This window comes from Chlamydotis macqueenii, chromosome 2 (genome assembly GCF_036417535.1).
Source record: "Chlamydotis macqueenii isolate bChlMac1 chromosome 2, bChlMac1.mat, whole genome shotgun sequence".
In the NCBI taxonomy this organism is placed as follows: Eukaryota; Metazoa; Chordata; class Aves; order Otidiformes; family Otididae; genus Chlamydotis; species Chlamydotis macqueenii.
The window spans coordinates 10,032,280-10,053,012 of NC_141557.1; the positions used below are offsets into that span (position 1 = coordinate 10,032,280).

Consider the following 20,733-nt stretch of genomic DNA (forward strand, 5'->3'; position numbering starts at 1 on the left):
CCAGACTGCACTGGAAAAGGGTGGTGCTCCAGAGCACCTGCAGTACATTGATGACATCATCGTATGGGGCAACACAGCAGCAGAGGCTTTTCAAAAAGGGGAGAAAATAATTAAAATCCTCCTGAAAGCCGGGCTTGCCATAAAACGATGTAAGGTGAAAGGACCTGCAAGACAGATACAGTTTTTGGGGATAAAATGGCAAGATGGGCGTCGTCAGATTCCAATAGATATAGTCAACAAAATAACAGCTATGGCTGCACCGACTGACAAAAAGGAAACGCAAGCTTTCCTGGGCGTTGTGGGTTTCTGGAGGATGCATATTCCAAATTATAGTATGATTGTAAGCCCTCTGTATAAAGTCACCCGAAAGAAGAATGATTTTAAATGGGGCCCTGAACAACAGCAGGCTTTTGAACAAATTAAACAAGAAATTGTTCACGCGGTGGCTCTCGGGCCAGTCTGGACAGGGCAAGAGGTAAGAAATGTGCTCTACACCGCAGCTGGGGAGAACGGCCCTACCTGGAGTCTCTGGCAGAAAGCGCCAGGGGAAACTCGTGGTCAACCCCTTGGGTTTTGGAGCCGGGGATATAAAGGATCTGAGGCCTGCTATACTCCAACTGAAAAAGAAATCCTGTCAGCATACGAAGGAGTTCGAGCTGCTTCAGAAGTGATTGGTACTGAAGCACAGCTCATCCTGGCACCCTGACTGCCAGTGCTGGGCTGGATGTTCAAAGGAAGGGTCCCCTCTGCGCATCATGCAACGGATGCTACATGGAGCAAGTGGGTTGCACTACTTACACAGCGGGCCCGAATAGGAAACCCCAGTCGCCCAGGCATATTAGAAGTAATTACAGACTGGCCAGAAGGCAAAGATTTTGGAAAGCCACCAGAGGAAGAGGTAACGCGTGCTGAAGAGGCCCCACCATATAACAACCTCCCAGAAAATGAGAAGCAGTATGCCCTATTTACTGATGGGTCCTGTTGTATTGTAGGAAAACATCGGAAGTGGAAAGCTGCTGTGTGGAGTCCTACACGACGAGTTGCAGAAGCTGCTGAAGGCCAAGGTGAATCGAGTCAGTTTGTGGAGGTGAAGGCCATCCAGCTGGCTTTAAACATTGCTGAACGGGAAAAATGGCCAAAGCTCTATCTCTACACTGACTCATGGATGGTGGCAAACGCTCTGTGGGGATGGTTAAAGCAATGGAAGCAGAGCAACTGGCAGCGTCGGGGCAAACCTATCTGGGCTGCCACTCTGTGGCAAGATATTGCTGCCCGGTTAGAGCATCTGGTTGTAAAAGTACATCACGTAGATGCCCACGTACCCAAGAGTCGGGCCACTGAAGAACATCAAAACAACCAGCAAGTGGATCAAGCTGCTAAAATTGAAGTGGCTCAGGTGGATCTGGACTGGTAGCATAAGGGTGAACTGTTTTTAGCTTGGTGGGCCCATGATACCTCAGGCCATCAGGGAAGAGATGCAACATACAAATGGGCTCGTGATCGAGGGGTGGATTTAACCATGGACACTATTGCACACGTTATCCTTGAATGTGAAATACGTGCTGCAATCAAACAAGCCAAGCGGTTAAAGCCTCTGTGGTATGGAGGGCGATGGCTGAAGTATAAATATGGAGAGGCCTGGCAAATTGATTACATTACACTCCCACAAACTCGCCAAGGCAAGCGCTATGTACTTACAATGGTGGAAGCAACCACTGGATGGCTGGAAACATATCCTGTACCCCATGCTACTGCCCGATACACCATCCTGGGCCTTGAGAAACAAGTCTTATGGTGACATGGTACTCCAGAAAGAATTGAATCAGACAAGGGTACCCACTTCCGAAACAATCTCATAGATACCTGGGCCAAAGAGCATGGCATCGAGTGGGTATACCACATCCCCCATCACACACCAGCCTCTGGAAAAATTGAAAGGTATAATGGGCTGCTGAAAACAACTCTGAAAGCAATGGGTGGTGGAACCTTCAAAAATTGGGATAAACATTTAGCAAAAGCCACTTGGCTAGTCAACACTCGGGGGTCCACCAATCGAGCTGGCCCTGCCCAGTCTGAACTTCTACATACTGTAGAAGGGGATAAAGTCCCTGTGGTGCATGTAAGGAATATACTCGGGAAGACAGTCTGGGTCATTTCTCCCTTGGGCAAAGGCAAACCCATGCATGGGATTGCTTTTGCTCAAGGACCTGGGTGTACTTGGTGGGTAATGCAGGAGGATGGGAAAGTTCGATGTGCACCTCAAGGAGATCTAATTTTAGGTGAAAAGAGCCAATAATTTGAAGTGCTTGATGTCGGTTACTATACAGTACTGTATGTCATTATCTAGCTATTATGTGTCCCTCCTTGCTTCTTCCTGCTCCATGCCCTGAGATACTTATGTTGTGTCAAAAGTATTATAGTAAAATCATTTATACCAACAAAGAATGAACTTTAATAAAATAGGAAAAATTGCAGCAGTGATGCAACCAGAACTGGCTCTTGCTACTAGCACCTACCAACAGATCTTCAGTCTGCAGACTATGAACTTGCTAAGTCACTTGCACCAGACAGACTACCTGAGGAAACACTGAGTCATCTGTCCTATGCTGAGAGACTGTTATGACAGATGGAGCCCAAAGTTCTGGACTGGATAAACTCAACAGACCTTTTGAAAGGATGGACCATGGACTAAGAGAGTTACATCTGTGTGTCTGCATACAAGTAGATAAAAGGAAGAAGAAGTTGATGATTAATTGGAAAGTGTAGGATCTGGGCATGATGTAGATGGTACGGAATAAGGGGTGGATAATGTCCTGGTTCTGGCCAGGATAGAGTTAATATTTACCTGAGCTGGGTGGAGAACTGAAGCTGGTAGCCCCTATGGCTGGGATAGTTAACTAATTAGCTAACAGCTGGGGTTAATTTACCCAAATTAGCCAAAGGGCTATTCCATCCCATCTGACATCATGCTCAGTATATAAGTGAGGAGGGTGCTGAAGGGAGGCTCCCTGCTACTTGGAAGAGACTGGATGTGGAGATCTATTGTGAGCTATTGTACTGTATTTGTGTTCCATCACTGTCTTGTTTTCTTCTGTCATTACTGTTAAATTTACTTTTTGTTCAATCTCAACCCACGTGTTTGGGTTTTTTTTCCTGGTTTTCTTTTGTTTGTCAAATCTCCTCCTATTCTCTCGGAGAGTGGGGGGAGTGAGAGAGAGACTGCGTAGTCTGGTCCCCATTGGGGCTGAACTACGACACCTTCCCACCTCTCACATTGCCTCTCATCCAATTTTAGTAAAAACTAAAACATCTTAAATTATCATGTGTAAGTAACAAAAAAAAAAATCTTAGTGTCAGGTATCCAAAACCTGGTCTGTCAAACAATTCACCTCATTCATTCTCCATCACTATTTTTAAAACTCCATATCCCCATAGTGCCCCAATCATGCAGCAACCTCAGTGCTTCTTTTATGACAGTTCATATATTCCATGAAAGGGAATAGATGTATTTTAAACAGGCAAGGAGGAGTTAGAACTTTAGAGCCAATGTAAGGTTGTCTTGTCACCTAAGCAGAAAAAAGCTTGGATACTACTATCTTGGTGCACAGGCACAAACTAAAAACTACAATAAAGCAATTCTTCACTGAGAAAAAACTAGGTAGTCAAATAAAATAATTCTCATTTTGCTGTAAATCTGGGTTCTTCTTATGCGACTTTTAAACCAGACTACGGCAATGCAATCTTCTAAATGGAATAATTTACAAGGGAAATTATCTTACTACAGTTATCTGTCTCCAATAAAAGAAAAACTGCTATAAAAGAACAGAATTATATCAGGGAATGGTTTTAAGTATTGAGAGACATGCACTGGAAGCAAAACACACGGTTTTCACTACCTCAGGATACAAGAACTTGAGTGATGGTTTATACATATACTTTTATATTTAACTCAGAAACAGGAATAAAGGATTTTCCAAATGAAACAGAAATATCAACCATTTATAGCCTGGAGTCAGAGCTGATTTGTTCACTATTGCTAGCTACTATACTGTTAAAAAAAAAAAAAGCTTAATTCAAAACCATTAAAAATAACTGAAGGCCACTCACATATAATCACAGTAAGATAAAGGTTTGCTTACCTCTTCTTTTTTAATATGTTTTACACTCATAAAACACTGAAGCAACAAGTCTTTGACTTCATTACTTTCCTCTGAATCATAATCAAAACAAAGTAATGTCTGATGTAGATTCCATAGACGAACTACATCTGCACCCTGACAGGAAAAAAAAAACACATTATAGTGAGATAGGTGTAGCTTTAATGTGAAGAAGCATTTAAATTATTTTAAACAATAAACTTGAAAGGCATTGTAACAGATAGAAGATTTTCAGATTGTAAAATTATGAACATTCATTTACTTTCACTACATCACTGGGAAAAATTACCAAAAAAATGCGGAAATACTGACTTCCAACAACTGAAGACATGCTCAAGTACAGAAAGAAAGACAATATATTTTGCAAAATAGATGAAAATTGTATTATTCCACTTTTGAAACTTTTACAACGAAAGCAGTGAACAGGCAAAAATAAAAGAAAAAGTAAGTAAAGGAGATACTTACTAGGTTAGTGTATGCCACAACACTCTAAGTAACTCACATATTAAAAAAAAAAAAAAAAAAGGATTTGTGGAGAGATACAGCGTAAAAAAAAAAAAAAAACCAAAACCAAAACATAACACAAAAAAAAACCACCAAAGAATGCAAAAAAAATCCCACCTGTTCACTTGTGAAATTGATGGCAAAAATCTTTAAAGTTTGTTCTCCAGAAGAAAACATTTTAATATGTTGCCTATGCAAGCAACACCAAAAAGACACTTTGTAACCAAAATGTATCCTACATTTCATTAATGGAGAAGCACTAGGACACAGAAGACAAGTTAACCTGAAATAAAAGGTATTTTGGAAGGATAATCTTTCTTGGAATATTCAGTAGTAATCTAAAAATGAATATAGCTTCAGCATACCATAGCAGTTTTATTCAGGCTTTTTCTTAGCAGAATGGTAAATAGAGTCTTCCCAAGCTGCTCTTTCCTTTCCAGGCCTTTCTCCCACCACATTTCACATACATGCTGGATGGCATCCTGTAGGACTTTTTCAGATCCAAACACTGTAGGAAGAACACCTACAACAGTAATAAAATAATTATTTATAGCAACGAACCAGGTTATTCCTATAAAACATTAGTCTGTTAGTACACTACCTATACCTCACAATGCCAACCAGCTCTTGCCACATTTACACATCTGAATGGCTTATTCTCACTGTGAGTATTTAGGCAGCTTTGATTTTGACCAAGTTTTTGGATCAATAACAACGAATCATTGTTAAAAATGATCTTCACTTTTAAAAATACTATCAGCCACAGAATAGGGAAAGTTATCTATCACTGGCTGGACACTTGGCAGAAGGAAAACTATTTCAGTTCCAACTTTTAGACTGTGTAACTGATTTTTAAGTAAATCCTTCCTTAATTTTGTCTCTTAAATAAGTACTCACATCAGTGCCAACTTTTCTGTTGGCACTGTAAATTCTGTTCCACAGGCCAGTTAGATCAAACAAAAAGCCTAATATACTCATCTGCTAAAAAAAACAGTATAATGTTGTATTCTTTAACAGATAAGTACATACCATTTAATATAAGAACACATTCTAGAAGAGCTTTGTAGTTTACAGTTTCATCCACTGCAGGTATGGAAGCAGTGACTACAGCTGTCACTCCTTGGATCACAGCTACAGTTTGTTTCTGAAAGAAAGCAATGATGAGGAAACAATTCTGCAGTTTATTTTATACTTTATACTGACAAGAAATAAACCTTAGAAACAGAGAGAAAAGTCGAATTGTTATTTAGCTTCCATTTTGAAGGAAGAATATACTGGCACCCAAAACCTATAAAATAAGAGGCAAAAGCATAGATTTTAAAGTACATCTGTTTCAAAAAATTTGAAAATGCCTTTCAGCTCTAGCTAGTAGACAATTCAGTGACGGTACATGTGTATCCATTTCACCATTAAAAACTTCACCTGCAACAAAACCACTCCAATACACATCCATTTCAGAACTGAAGAGATCCTAACTAGCAGGGTCTTGTGCAACTCAAAACCACGTAGATCTGGTGACTGTAGATCCAGGTACATGCTTCTATAGGCCTCTGTACGTATGATGGATTTTCTAGTAGTCTTTAGGTCTCCCTTATTTCTGAGAAAACGTGAAATACACATAATATTTTTATTTTACAAGATTTTTACCATTTCTGGAACTATCTCAACTTCCATCTCATCCTTCCTTTCACCATCTTCAACCCTCTGCCATGTTTCCACAGGCTTTTCCATCAAAGTCTCTGTCAATAGCTGCATCAGTCTCTCCCACAGTACTTCTTTTTGCTTTCTCGACAATTCTTCAAGTAGTTCATTCAAGTCAAAACGATCAAACGTATTCTTCTGTAAATAGTCAGAACATATCACACAATTACACATCAGTGAAGCCGCTTATATTTCATCATCATATTTCCTAAAATTAATGGGTTTTTTTTACATTAAGGATTAATCTCCATACATTTGCAGTTATAGAACCTTGTACAAGTTGTATTTCTTTGAAAAATAGCATGAGAAATTCCTGCTGCTTAACTCTGTATCATGAAACAACAGTGGTTCTTTTAAGATTCAACTCTTTAGTCCTTGATAGCAACACGACCGAACACAAATCACATCCCCGTAACATCAACTTCTGTCTCTCATGTGTTCTAAACACTTTTATTCCCAATGGAGATGATTCCATACCCTTAGCTAAGAAGCTCACAACTGCACAGAATTAGTGTCCCTGATCATATCTTTGCTATCTTAAACACAGATTGATGATGGCTGTTGAAGAAAATCCTTACACAAGAACTAGAAATGTAACAGTCAGAACAGCCACAGGGACAGCACTACAGGTTTTGGAGCCTATCAAAGCCCTCCTATCAGACCTAACTGAGCACATTAACCCTGTACTTCCCTCTTACGCTCTGCTGAATGAGAAGTCACTAACAGTCTCCACAAAAGACTACGACAAGACTTCTCTGAATTGTTTCCTCAGAAGAATCTTATTAGAAGAATTTACTTTAGAGTCATAAAGAGCCTGTTAGCACCAAAGAAGGGCAGGCAACCTGCTGGGAAAGGGAAGATGCAGAGAAAAGACAAGAAGAAAAATCAGACGCAGCCAAGAGGAAGTACAGATAATCTTTGAGATGTAATTTGCAATACTGAAGTGAAGGTCTACTGAATCAAAAACACTTTGGAGGAAAAGAGGATGTCCATTATCTTGAAATAAAAACATTTTTACTGTGTAAATGTACTAAAAAACAGGAATCAAAAAGAAAAAAAAAAGTTGAAGGTAAAAGGAAAAATAGAAATCATGAAAAAAGCAGCAGTAAGTATTACAAGGATCCAGAAGGGTATGAGAAGAAAGATTCTGTTACATATTTATAGCAGAATTTCTATCCTATTCTACAGCTGGAAACAAATACAATAAACCAAAGGCCACACAGGGAGTTCTGCAGCCCTCTACTTCAAACAAACCCAAAAGACAAACCCAAAAGACAGGATATTAAGATCATACTGTTCTGAACAAAAAGAATGAATTCATAATAAGACCAGAGCTTTCTGATCTTTCTTTGGGATGATATGAAATAGAATTATTCCAAAACCTATGAGGAAAAAGGATGTCATTGAATGACAGTCATATCCGTGGTTGTTATTTTCCTGTCTGAGAAATAATGCATTTTCTCATTGGAACAGAATTTAGTGGAAAAATTTAAGAGCACCTGATAAAGACTCAAATGAATAGCACCACAATAGGGTAATATTTTAAAAATATTACAAAGAAAGAAAAGCCCAAGGCAAACCTTGAAGGAAAAATAGCAAACCCTTGGAATTTTAGAAGATGTGAATGAAACAAAACATTGAGAGGAGGAAAAAGGAAAATTAAAGGGAGGTGTTGCAGTATAGAAATGAGAGACACTGAAAGAAGTAGTGATGCTAAGAACAGAACTCTAAAAAAGTTAAAAAGGCAAATTCTGAGGCTAGAACATAAAACAGGTAGAAAAAGCAGGGCATAAATATAATATGAAAACTAAGGAAAGCAATGAGGCTTTAACCACGCTTTCCTCTTCTTTCTACATTTATATGTCCACTTCTAAAGGACAGAATACACTACTACAGCCTTGTCCAGAAAAGCAGTCAAGAATTATTCATGGGAGATCCTAAAATGAGAATCCTCAACCTAAGATAAGACATGGTCAAAATACCCTTCACCACTGAAGGTTTCAAAAGGAAATTAATAAAATAACTCGTGTCTCTTAGACAAGCAAGAAGTAAGCTGGATATTACTGCTCCCTCATGCTACAAAGGCAAGACGACAGTCTTAATCAATATACTTATTAAAGCTGGTGATATAGAGTTGCCACAGTTGCTGAAAACTGCTGCAGAACAACTCTGGTGAATTAGTAATGAAAAACAAAAAGGATGAAAAAACCAAATTTTTAATCCAAACAGATGAAGATATTGTTGAAGACTGCAGAAACAACATGACCAAATTAATTGAAAAGGAAGCACTGCAAATACCACATGTTACAACAGAATAGTTTCTTGTTAAAATGTTTAGATTTAGAGAAAAATGGGAAGGAGACTGCAAGCAAAGACAATCTGTTAATAAAGTTGTCATCCATAATTACACACAGGAATGCAAATGAAAAAAAACCCAGCAAATTTCTTGGAAAAAGAGAGTCAATTATGTTTGGGAGACAAACATTCCTAAGCTTATTACATAGAACATGATCCCTATCACAGAAATCATAGATTTAATACATCTGCTACATTAGTAAATTAGTTTATGCCTCTGTGGACATAGAGGTCAACTGATCCACTTACTTTTGCTTGATATAGGTAATATTATGAAAATATTGATTAGAAAGCTTAAGAAATTAACCTGACAATACCATTTATTAAGGCTAGCAAAAGACATTTAGGAGAAATCATGTATGTTTTAATACTAATGTGTGGTAGTTTAGCCCTAGTCACCACAGTTTCTTGCTCCCCGTCCCCAATGGGATGGGAGAGAGAACTGGGAAGAAAGGAAAACTCCTGGGTTGAGGTGAAGACAATTTACTAGAATAGCAAAGGAAAATGACAATAATAACAAAATATAAGCATACTGGTGGTGAGAAATCGTGCATTGTTCATTTTGTATATTTTAGTATGCTTATATTTTGTTATTATTGTCATTTGAAAGCAAGGTAGAGAGAACAATGCCAGACAGCAACACCCCTGCCCCACGTACCCCCATTTATATACTGTCAGCATGACATTTATGGCATGGAATACTCTCTTTGGCCAGTTTGGGTCAATTATTCTGTCTGTCTTTCTCCCAGCTTCCTGCATCTGCACATTAGTGAGACCTGGAAAGATGGACAATGTCCTTGGTCTCATTAACAACTCATAACATCAGTGTGTTTATCAACATTCTTCACATCTAAAATCCAAAACATGTCAGCTACTAAGAGGAAAACTAACTCCATTCCTGTTGAAAGCAGGACACAATGCAAATTATGATTTCTGTACTATGTAACATCAGATACACAATGTGAGAATGAACTTCTAATTAGTAGATTTCAACGGACTTGTTTTGTTGTTCCTCCTGCTTCTCTCCACACTGCATTTAGAGACACCAATCTATCACATCTCTAAAACATTCAGTGATACAAAGAACTATCAAGTACAATTCCACACAGACTAAAGAATAAGCAGACAGCCTAAACTATCAAACGAATGAATGAATACTAGTGAAATATGCCTCTGCTGTGTTTGTATACGAGCTCATATTCATTACATGGCAATAAATTCTTTCACCAGTTGAAATTTAAAAAAACAATACTTCATCAACATTGAACGAGTACTTTTTTTTTAGTATTACTACGGTACTAATAATTTATTTTGAAAAAAAACGTAAACTGTATATGTAACAACCAAATGTTTAAAAAATATTTGGTTTATAAACAGCAAAACTTCAGATTCTACAACTTTTTCAGCTATGTTCCATTAAGTGCCATTTAAACTTATTTTCTACAGCAATTATTCTAACACATCTGCAGATACCAGCAAAACAGTTTCTGTCCCTATGTCACAACATTTCTGCACTAATAACAGACAAGATTTTATTAGCAATGTACATGTATCACGGCTTACTTACAGGATTCTGAGTGTAACGCAAGAAGTCTTCAATTGAGTCTTTAGACACAACTTGTAAAAATGCTTCGCGTTTCATTGTCATCTTGTTTTTCCTTGTTTTATAAACCAAACAAAAAATGTTAGACAAAGTACTGCATTTCAAAATAAAGAGCATTTTTGGTCTCAGTGATGAATGTATGAACTTACATTCTTCATCTACATGGTTATAAATAAAAGATGTTTCCTCCTCCAAAATACTTCAGTTATCTGAATCAGCATTTAGATTCATAACAACACTAGGCTGAAGTATTTGCATGCATTCTTTTTAGTCCTTTTTTTACTAGACAAGTGTGAAAACAGAAGAGCTTTTTAATGGATACTTGGATTTTTTAAAAGGACAGCGTATCGAGCACACACTCCCTATTTAGCTAGCCATCATTCCCAACGACAGCATTTTCCTGTATGAAAAGTACTGACAGGCAACAAAATATTCTCTCATTTTCTCCCTTGTCAAGGGAAGACTATGGGAAACAGGCAAGGCCACTTTTTGACACCAAGAGCTTAATTTACGCATCTAAGCGTTCCTTCTATCCTAAGTGATTCCTGCCGTCCTTTTCCCATCCCTCCCAGCTGGGAGATGCGGTACACAGCCTTCACCGTGTGAGAAGCCGTAGCGCAGAGCGGGCCGGGTGCCGATCCAGGGCACTGTCCCGGGCAAGCGCCGGGCCCACGGCGCGGCCCCACAGGCCGTTGCACACCCCCGAGAGAAGAGGCCGCAGGAAGACAGACGGGCGGCTTACCGAGCGCTCCCTCAGAGCGAAACCCTCGCAGATCCACAGGTCACGCTGCCAACAACGCGGAGCTGCCTGCACGGGAGGGAAACAAAAACGGCAGCCGCCCGGACGGACGCGCAGGAGAAAAGCCCGCGCCTCCCCGAAGCGGGAACACCCGTCCGTGCGGATGCCCCGCCGCCCCACTGCCGGAAGAGGCGCCGACCCCGGGTGCGGCTCGGGGCCGGGACCCCTCAGCCCCTTCCCCCCTCCCCCCTCCCCGCTCACGCAGCGCTGAGGCGAGGCCGAGGACCCGGCCCTGCCGCCTGCGCGCGCGCGCGCGCGCCCCACCGGCGCTTTCGAATTCTCCCGCGGCGGCCGTTGACAGCGCGGGCGGGCGGGTGCGCGCGTTGGAGCTCCCGTCTCGCGAGAGCTCGGCTCCCGCCCCCACCCTCCCCCGCGCGCAGCACAGCTGAGGGCGGGCCCGCGGGCCCCGCCCCCTCCCCAGCGCGTGGCCGTGAGGCGGCGGGGCCGGCGCCGCGGGAGCGCGCAGGGTGGCAGAGGCGGGTGGTGGCCGGGGGGGCTGACTTCGAAGTCCGCGTTCCTGCCTTTTGGCCCTTGCCTGGCTGGGGCGTCCGCGTTTGTTCGAAGGGGTGAGGCGTTTTCAGTCAGGTGCCGCCTCTGTGCCCGGGTGACTTTTGGTTCCTCCAGCCGAGGCCACTGCTGCCCCCGTCCCACCTTAAATGGAGGAGAGGGTGCTGCTGCTGTGGTGGCAGAGGGACGGGAGGAGGTGGGACGGTGGAGACGTGCTAGGTTGTAAATCTCCCCGGAGAGGGCAGGCCCAGTAACGGGCACCTCTGGGCAGCTGCCGCCCAGGCGTTAGCGGGGGGTTCTGTGCGCAGTACGGGTCTCGGTCTTAAACCTGGCTGCACTGGAATGATTCTCTATTGCTTTCACTTTACAATAAAGGCTGGCTTGCTTACACATCTTTCCCTGGAGGAGCATCCCGTCAGTTACTCAAAGGTGGCCGGCAGGGAGTAAATCTACGTACCAGCTTACTGTTACCTTCCTGTAGCCACCTCTTCAGTCTCAGTGCCTTCAAACAGGGGTAGGAGATGTTTATTAAATTCATGTGTTCGCTTAAGAAACAGTATGCCTTCTTCCACGGATCTTGAGTAACAGGGACATAGTATTTTTACAAAAAATATTTTTTCTAGCTCACAAAGCCCGCGTCATCCCGTTGATTATACTGGTGACTTTTTTTCCTCCAATAATATTTCTGCTGTAGCGTTGACAGCTACGCATTGCATCTTAGTCATGGTGAACAGTACATGCATTACGCATTCATCATCCAAAGCAATGAAGAACTAAACAAGCTACTCGCCAGAATTTATAGGAGACTATGCAAGCTGGATATTTACATTTTGATAACTAAAGTGGAGTTTTTTAATCTGTCAGGAAATAGCTGCTTTCTGTTTCTTCTCAAACTTATTTTGCAGCATTCGGAAATAGTTGGTCTCAGTTCCTTGAATAAGCATAATCAGCATTCAAATTCTGTATATTCGCCGTTCCATTTGTTTGAGCTCTTCTGCAAACCAAAAAGAGCCAATATGTATTGTTAAGGGCATAATTTTTATCTTTCAATTTTGCATTTGCAGTAGCATAATATTTCTCAGGATTTCTCAGTCTTATTGGCTGTTCAGAAGAGGTAGGTGCTTGACTGAAATAATTTACTTTCAGTCCGTGATAGCAGTACAGCATCTGCTGCTCCACTGTGCAAATAAACAGAAAACCAACAATAATTTCCATGAAAGTTCTCACATCTGATTGGACTTTTCTGGATTGTAATTTTTAAAAACATTATGTAATTCAGATTCTATTTAATATTATATGTAAAAATTCACTACTTTTTCAAGTAGTATTTATGTCTTCTGCTAATATTTTCATTTTTAACATAGAATCTTCTTTAATCATCCTACCTCTCACAGTATTAGTTTATATGCAAAACTAAAACTTGTCACATTTTCTGCCATATATATTTGACCTAAAGACTTTTCCTAGTTTTTTTTTTTAAGTTTTTGAATAAACTATTTACCTGTTTTTTATACAGTTTGAAGACTATAGGATGAAAAATAGTTTATTATATGGTCAGCCCATATAATTAATGTTATTCTGTATTGCTTAAAAAATGTACATAACAGATATCCAAGGTTACTGAAAACAAAGATAAAAACTCTTTCAATTTATGCATCATCAACTGAGTGCATGTGAAACTTCAAAAATAACTGGATTTTAAAACAAATATGTGCCAGATAGAAAGTATTTTAGGCAGTGTAGGAGAATGGGTTACATTGCTTAAAAGTTGTAATTGAGATGGTTGCATACCTAAGGCAGGGACAATATGGCAGAACGAGTTAGAGCCAAAAAACGTCATCTTCTTGAGCAACGGAACTGTGTACCGGCAGTTCAGTGCCACTCCTTGTATCCATCTGAAGCCAAACACACGCATACCTTCCCACATCATATTTCCATCTAGACAAAGGCCTTTCTCATTTGAGGGGTGGAAAGGGCAACCCAGCGAATTGCCAACACCCACCTGCCGGCAGCCACAGAGAAGGGTCCTGGGGAGACAGATCCCCGGACCGTCACTTGAAATGACATCTGTCCTCCAGCCCTGATCCCCACACTGTGACAGCCAGCAGGCATCGACTTCCAGAAGCAGACGACCAAAAGAAGGGAGCGTTTTGCTACTCTACGGTAAAGAAGGATGAAGAATTAGGGTTGTTTCAGATCCAATGGATCTGACTTTATTTCCTAAGTTAGGTATTCAGCTAAGTGCAAGAAGCCTGTGAGAGTTCGCTTGAAATAAGTTGTATGAGCAGTCATCATACCTGTAGAATAGTAAAAGCAAATAAAAAAGTATGAAAACTGAGATGTATACATTGTGCTAATGTCCCCCCTTTTTGTGTATATTAAAAATCTCTGCCATTTTAGATCCAAACTGATGGATTTATTTACCATGTCTTGCGTGGACTGAATATTTCATTAATACCTTGATTAGTCTTTTAATTAGATGCTATATTAGTCACCTGGTTACTGTTTATTTAGTCAGGCACATACCCATTTAGCAAACCAACTAAAACATATTTTAGCTTATAATTTGTGTTGCATAGCAACCACAGAATTATTTTTTCATAGTATTGAAACTAGAAGTTGACACAGATAACAACAGACAGAATAGCACCAAATGATTCATTTTAAAGGACTGTATAAAGAAACCAGAGGCAGAATAGTGTTTTGTAGGTTTTTTCAAGAACTGTGCATGAACTGCAAGCTAGTAATAAAGCTACAACTCTATTTTCAGTTTCTCTAATGTTCTCTCTTTCAAGAGTACCAAATTACATGCCTCTTTTTGACATATCTGCTCATCTGTTCAAAATAATCTATACCCTGTGATAATAATCTCATATTTATTATCATTTTCCTGTCAAGTTAAGGCAAAAATGAAAAATGGGTCTTCCACACATGGTTGCTGAGCAACAGCAAATAAAGATTTGCTTTTGTGCTACCGCTTCATAAACTTGTCTTTATTCTTGTTGGTGGCCTGTCTAAGAGATCTCAATTACAAGTGTCTCACAAGAATACCGTAGTTTGGACTATGGCAAGTATTCTGTTTTAACCGGTATGATTTAACATTATAAATACTTATAAAAAAAAAAGATGTAATTCCCTGAATGTCAGGCTCGCTTGACTTTTTTTTTCATATTTACAATGTTATTTTCTAGATAATAGTTTCTGATGAGGTTATTGTTCATGTTATCTCCTAACATGTTAGAATTGTTACTCCTATTTCTTTTCATTTGAATATATAATAAAATTTGTTACAGTTAATACATTATCCACTAAATCTGCTCATCCTCTGAGGCAGGCCGTTAACAATTCACATGCATTCATTTCCCTTGATATTTTTTTGATCTTCACGTACTTTGATAAATAATCTGAACAGCATGGGAGAGAGATGAAGTTTCACACGATTCCACTTCTCCAGATCTCCCCATGCCTGGAGGTAATGCTGCCAATCATGCCATCCTGTATTCGGAGGTGACTGTCAGCCTGCAATGGTGCTGTGACTAGACCGCCAAGCTGCTTACTTCCCTTAAGTTATTAATATTAACAGGAAACAATTTTAGCGTTTAAGAGACTAAGTAGGAAAAAACCCCATTCACTGCAGAAGAAAAAAAAAAGATCCTTGTTAACTCGAACAAAAATAAGGAAATAAAATGCGCAGAAGGAATGAAAAGCTTTCCAACACGCCACTCCCTTGAGCCGCTGCAGGTGCAGTTGAGGTCCTGAAGTGCCTCCGCGTGGGAAGTCGCTGGTACTGCTGGGTGTTTTGCAGGTTACTGACACCACGGTGAATTTATGGCACGGAAACAGTGCTACTTTACTTATTTTGCTTTATTATAGAATAGTTATTTATTATTATTTGCTTTATTATTATGCTCTTACTGTTATCCCTCTTTCCTTATAGGCAGTGTTACAAATCACAGTAATTTTACTCTGTTAGCTATTAGTACCATGATGTGCTGGTTTTGGCTGGGACAGAGTTAATTTTCTTCCCAGTAGCTAGGATGGGGCTGTGTTTTTTATTTGTGCTGGAAACAGTGTTGTTAGTACCGGGATGTTTTAGCTATCACTGAGCAGTGCTTACACAGCACCAAGGGCTTTTCTGCCTCTCACAGCACCCCAACCAGCGAGGAGGCTGGGGTGCACAAGAAGTTGGGAGGGGACACGGCCAGACTGACCAAAGGGATAGCCTGTACCATGTGATGTCATGATCACGGTGTAAAACTGGGGGAAGAAGGAGGAAGGGGGGATGTTCAGAGTGATGGCGTTTGTCTTCCCAAGTCACTGCTATGCATGACAGAGCCCTGCTTTCCTGGAAATGGCTGAACACCTGGCTCCGGATGGAAGTAGTGAATGAATTCCTTATTCTGCTTTGCTTCTAAAAGGTGCAGCTTTTGCTTTACCTTTTAAACAGCCTTTAACTCAACCCATGAGTTTTCTCACTTCTACTCTTCCAATTCTCTCTCCCATCCCACTGGGGGGAAGTGAGTGAGCGGCTGTGTGGGGCTGAGCTGCCAGCTGGATTTAAACCACGACATGTGAAAACTGAAAGAATTCTGAAATGCTATCAAATGCTTACAAAAAGAAATTAGAACAACAATTTTTGCATAGCTAAATCTATCACACTGTAAATATATGGAGTATCACTTTTTGTGAGAACTAGTATAGTCATTAACATCTTTCAGAATATTATGCATCCGTTAGTAAATGTATAACACTAGTTTGTCAGTTAATTTGTTTCAGATGTAAGACTCCTGTTACATCTGCCATGTCTAGATTACTTTAACCCTATTAAATTTAGCATTCTGAAATATTAGACATTTACAGGTCTTGAAAGTGTCTGTCTCCTTTCAGCTCTCATACTACTTCAGTCTGTATGGATAAAAAGAATAATTTTTTTAAAGAAGAAAAATGCTGTTATTATTAATTTTACAAGTGCTCTTGTGCTCTTAGAGGTTTCATTGTGATAGACATGCATAATCTAGATATGACACCATCCCTGTTCCATCTCTCTAGTATGAAAGATGACAATACTGTATAAATATCAGAATGGACATGCTTTGCTCATCCATGTTAGTTTTTATACATGTGTATGTGTTTTGTGTGAAAGGTGCATGCATACACACATGACAAACTACTTTACATTGGCTGGAGAATGTATCAGCGTTTGCTTGTCTCTCACATCAATGCTGGCTTTGTCAAGGCTGAGACATGGGTGTTCCCCACGTTCCTGATCCAGATTGTGCTTCCTTCATGCAAAACTAACAAACAGGGAGCTACACAAGAGTAGCACTTGCTCAGTGCCGATTCAGACTGGGGGATACGTTTGGAGTCAGGCACTTGAAAGTGCTCACAAGTTCACTAATTCAGACATTCCTGTCAATTATTCCTGTTCTGTGCATCAAAGAGTTTTAGTATCATTGTGACCTTGAGACGACGTGATTTGGCACATATTTTCTGATCATGTCCTTAAGCAAAGGAAAATTGTTTTGTAAGATATTTTTTCTAGTGTAATTTGATCTTTGCCCCCTTTCCCCCCGTGTTTATGGTACTGCTCCGTGATGGTTTTCACTGTTGTTGGATATCCCGAATTTCTAGCCTCATGCTTGAGCCAATAGTAGAAATGAATACTTAAAGCATGATGATGTTTCAAATGTGCTGGTCAAGGCCCTTCTCCATGTCTTGAACTGTAATTTAACTTCTGCCTGCCTCTGATTAATTTAAAGTTTTTGCACTTAATCTTATTAAAGTTCTGACAGCTCCTCGAGGGAGTTCTATAATCAACTCTAATTTTCAAGGCTAGGTATCTAAGGCATGAAACACCTATGCAAATTGCTGGCAGAGGCAATTATGGTGAACTTCGAACCTTAATCTTCCAGGACAATTTAATGTTTCCTCAAATCATGGACCAGTTGCTTTATTTCCCAGTGCCTCATGACTAAATGCTTTTAGAAAAATATTTTGGCAAATTGAATCCAGATATTATTAACCCCCATTACGAAACTCAATTCTTTTCGTATCACCTGTGCCTCAGAGCAAAGGGGGAGAGCAGAGTGCAGTGGGAACTGTGCCCATTTTTCACTACTTTTAAGCTAGGATGACTTCAGGCTCCACTCTCAAAGATTTGTTGTGGTTTAACCCCAGCCAGCAACTCAGCCCCACACAGCCACTCGCTCACTCCTCCGTGGTAGGATGGGGGAGAAAACCAGAGAGTAAAAATGAGAAAACTTATGGGTTGAGATAAAGACTGTTTAAAAGGTAAAGCGAAAGCTGTGCATGCTAGCAAAGCAAAGTAAGGAATTAGTTCACTACTTCCCATCATCGGGCATATGTTCAGCTCTCTCCAGAAAAGGAGAGCACCATGAAACGTAATGGTGACTCGGGAAGAAAAATGCCACAACTCTGAACATCCTCCCTTCCTCCTTCTTCCCCCAGCTTTAGACGCTGAGCATGGTGCCATGTGGTACAGGCTGTCCCTTTGGTCACTTGGGGTCAGCTGTCCCCACCGTGTCCCCTCCCAGCCTCTTGTGCACCCCCAGCCTCCTCGCTGGTGGGGCAGTGGGAGAAGCAGGAAAGGCCTTGACTCTGGGTAAGCACAGCTCAACAATAGCTAAAATACCCCTGTATTTCTGTTTCAGCACAAATAAAAACAGTCCTATACTAGCTACTGAGAAGAAAATTAACTCTATCCCAGCCAAAACCAGCACAGATACCTAGCATCCAAATCACGTCATTATTGTTCGAGAAACAAAGTGCACAAGTCACAAAAAAGGCTTTTCAGAGTAGGGTCTGCACCACCATCTAGTGGAATATAACGGTGTCTTCAGAATACAGTTCTGCAGTAATGGGTATACATTAAAAAACTTTAAAAGTCTTCTTGTGAAAGACAAGATGGACCAGAGGAGGTTTAGATTGGACTTGAGGAAAAACTTTTTCTCTCAAAGAGTGGTAAGGCACTGGAACGGCCTGCCCAGGGAGGTGGTGGAGTCTCCGTCCCTGGCAGTGTTCAAGAGGCGGCTTGATGAGAAGCTACAGGATATGGTTTAGTACCTGTGGCAGCAATGGTAGTGGGAAGACGGTTGGACTAGATGATCTTATAGGTCCCATCCAACCATGTGATTCTATGATTCTATGATTCTAAGATAAGCAAAACTGAAATGCTTTATAAAAAATGTTTAAAATGAAACATATTTTGCATTTCCAATAATCTGAACTTGAAAAGGCATAATATATTAAAAAAATTACCGAGACCAAAGTTGCCTAAAACTCTAAAATTTACGTCTCTTTTCAGGAAGCTTATCTTAGTATTTTAAACCTTCAATTCCAACTTATTTTACATGCACATTAATTAATGATTTACCAAATAAAACACAAAGAACCAGCATTGCTACAAATACCATTCTACCAGTCGTGACCAGCTATTTCCATTAACTCGTTTTCATTACCTTTCATTTCATTTTCATCATCTGTGTGAAGGACAAGTCTAGAGACAATCCCAGTTCTTCTTTTGGATGCTGTTACAGTTTGTCAAATTTATCCAGCTGGGCTCTGAGCTGAAAGTTACAATAGAGCACCCGTTCAGTGGTTATCATATTTACTTTAGCTCAGAGAACATTTCACGATTCATGCAAAACTGTCTTGCGGAAGAGTCTTTATTAAATTATTCATCTTTGTGAAATGCTCGGTAAGCTCCAGTTGTCAGTCTTTGAGAGCTTGTAGAATAACACATTGGTTTGCAAATCCAGCTGAAGAATGAAAAACCTGATTTTGAAATTCTGTGCTGGAAACAACCACCATTAAAAGCGCACATCATCTTTTTGTTTTAGGGATCTCATTCCAGTTATCCAGTAAAATTGATGACCTTCATTCAATATCTACAGACAATTCTCACATTGCTAGCATTGTTTATGTTGCAACTCAAGTTGAATTTTTAATTACTACACAATTTTTGCATCCTGACTTAGCAAGGCTTGGAACTTCCTGCTGTGTGCCCCCTGATTTTGCTTAGCCAGCGTTGCTACATGCCCATCTCCGAGAGCCTGGGGTCAGGCAGCAAAATGCGCAGGCAGACCCACTGCACAGGCCCAGGATTGCACAAGAGCTCCAGTACATCTACTGATCCTATTTCAATAGTAAAACCCAAAAAGTACTTGTGAGTCATAGAAGAATTCAGGTTGGAACGGACCTCAGCAGGTCATCTAGTTCAACCTCTTGCTGAAAGGAACTACTGCTCAGAAAATAAATAAATAAAACTGAATGTCAGTGACAACAGATTCCTACCATGCACTGATGAATTAAATCACAGTGGACAGCCAGGGTGCTGGGACTTCTCAGCTTTCTTCTGTATGGCATTTCTTGCTCTCAGGTGGAGGTTCTACATTCCCAGCTCTGAGGGCAGCTTGACTATGAAGTCCTGGCAGGAATGGATCTCACTGTCCCCCAGCCAAGAACCACCCCTACCACAGCCCAGGTGTGAGAGACTGGAATCCTGACCAGCTGTGCCTGTTCTTGAACCTCTTTCTAGATGGATCTTAAAGGGAAGAATGGCCACTATTAGCCCTTAATTCCTTTGCAATAAAGTTTATAGCTACTGAGGACTCAAAGAAACAACAGGGGAAGCCAGGTTTGGCAGCATCTGAGGAAACAGGTATGCAGTAGTCTGCTCAAATTGGATTCCACTGTAGGTGACTGGCACGCAATATTCCCTGCAGATGGCGAGAACATAGTGCATCACTTCTACCACATGAATACAGATTAGAGAGCTTTTCTCCCAGAGCTGCGCTCTGATCTGGCAACTAAATTCACTGCATAACACTGAAAAGAAATACAAGTGTTTTTTTTCCACTTGAGCTGCTTTGCATTTTTCAAATAACGTATTTCAGAAGGTGGCTGAGAATATTGTTGGGTCAGCCTTAGAAATCAGTAGGAAAGCAATGATAAATGTAGACACTTTGTTAAGATATATAAAAACACCACTTGTGTGTTCATACCTTCAGCAACCAGCTACGGCCACAAATAGATTTGGGACCACATGAAGCTTTGCTTTTTTCTACCAAATATCAAAAGGTACCATC

The 20,733-nt window shown here is 40.5% G+C and overlaps 1 protein-coding gene across 1 annotated transcript in view; it reads right to left on the minus strand.

The window, feature by feature from the left end:
• Positions 1 to 10,378, minus strand: part of NCAPG2 (non-SMC condensin II complex subunit G2) — a 53,013-nt gene extending 42,635 nt beyond the window's left edge. Inside the window, exons 1-5 of the mRNA XM_086741539.1 lie at positions 10,285 to 10,378; positions 6,309 to 6,500; positions 5,691 to 5,805; positions 5,027 to 5,184; positions 4,140 to 4,274 (exon numbers count right to left, since the gene is read on the minus strand). Coding sequence (XP_086597665.1) covers positions 4,140 to 4,274; positions 5,027 to 5,184; positions 5,691 to 5,805; positions 6,309 to 6,500; positions 10,285 to 10,365 — 681 coding nt within the window. The 5' untranslated portion in view covers positions 10,366 to 10,378. The remainder of the gene's footprint in view (positions 1 to 4,139; positions 4,275 to 5,026; positions 5,185 to 5,690; positions 5,806 to 6,308; positions 6,501 to 10,284) is intronic.
• Positions 10,379 to 20,733: the final 10,355 nt, after the last annotated feature.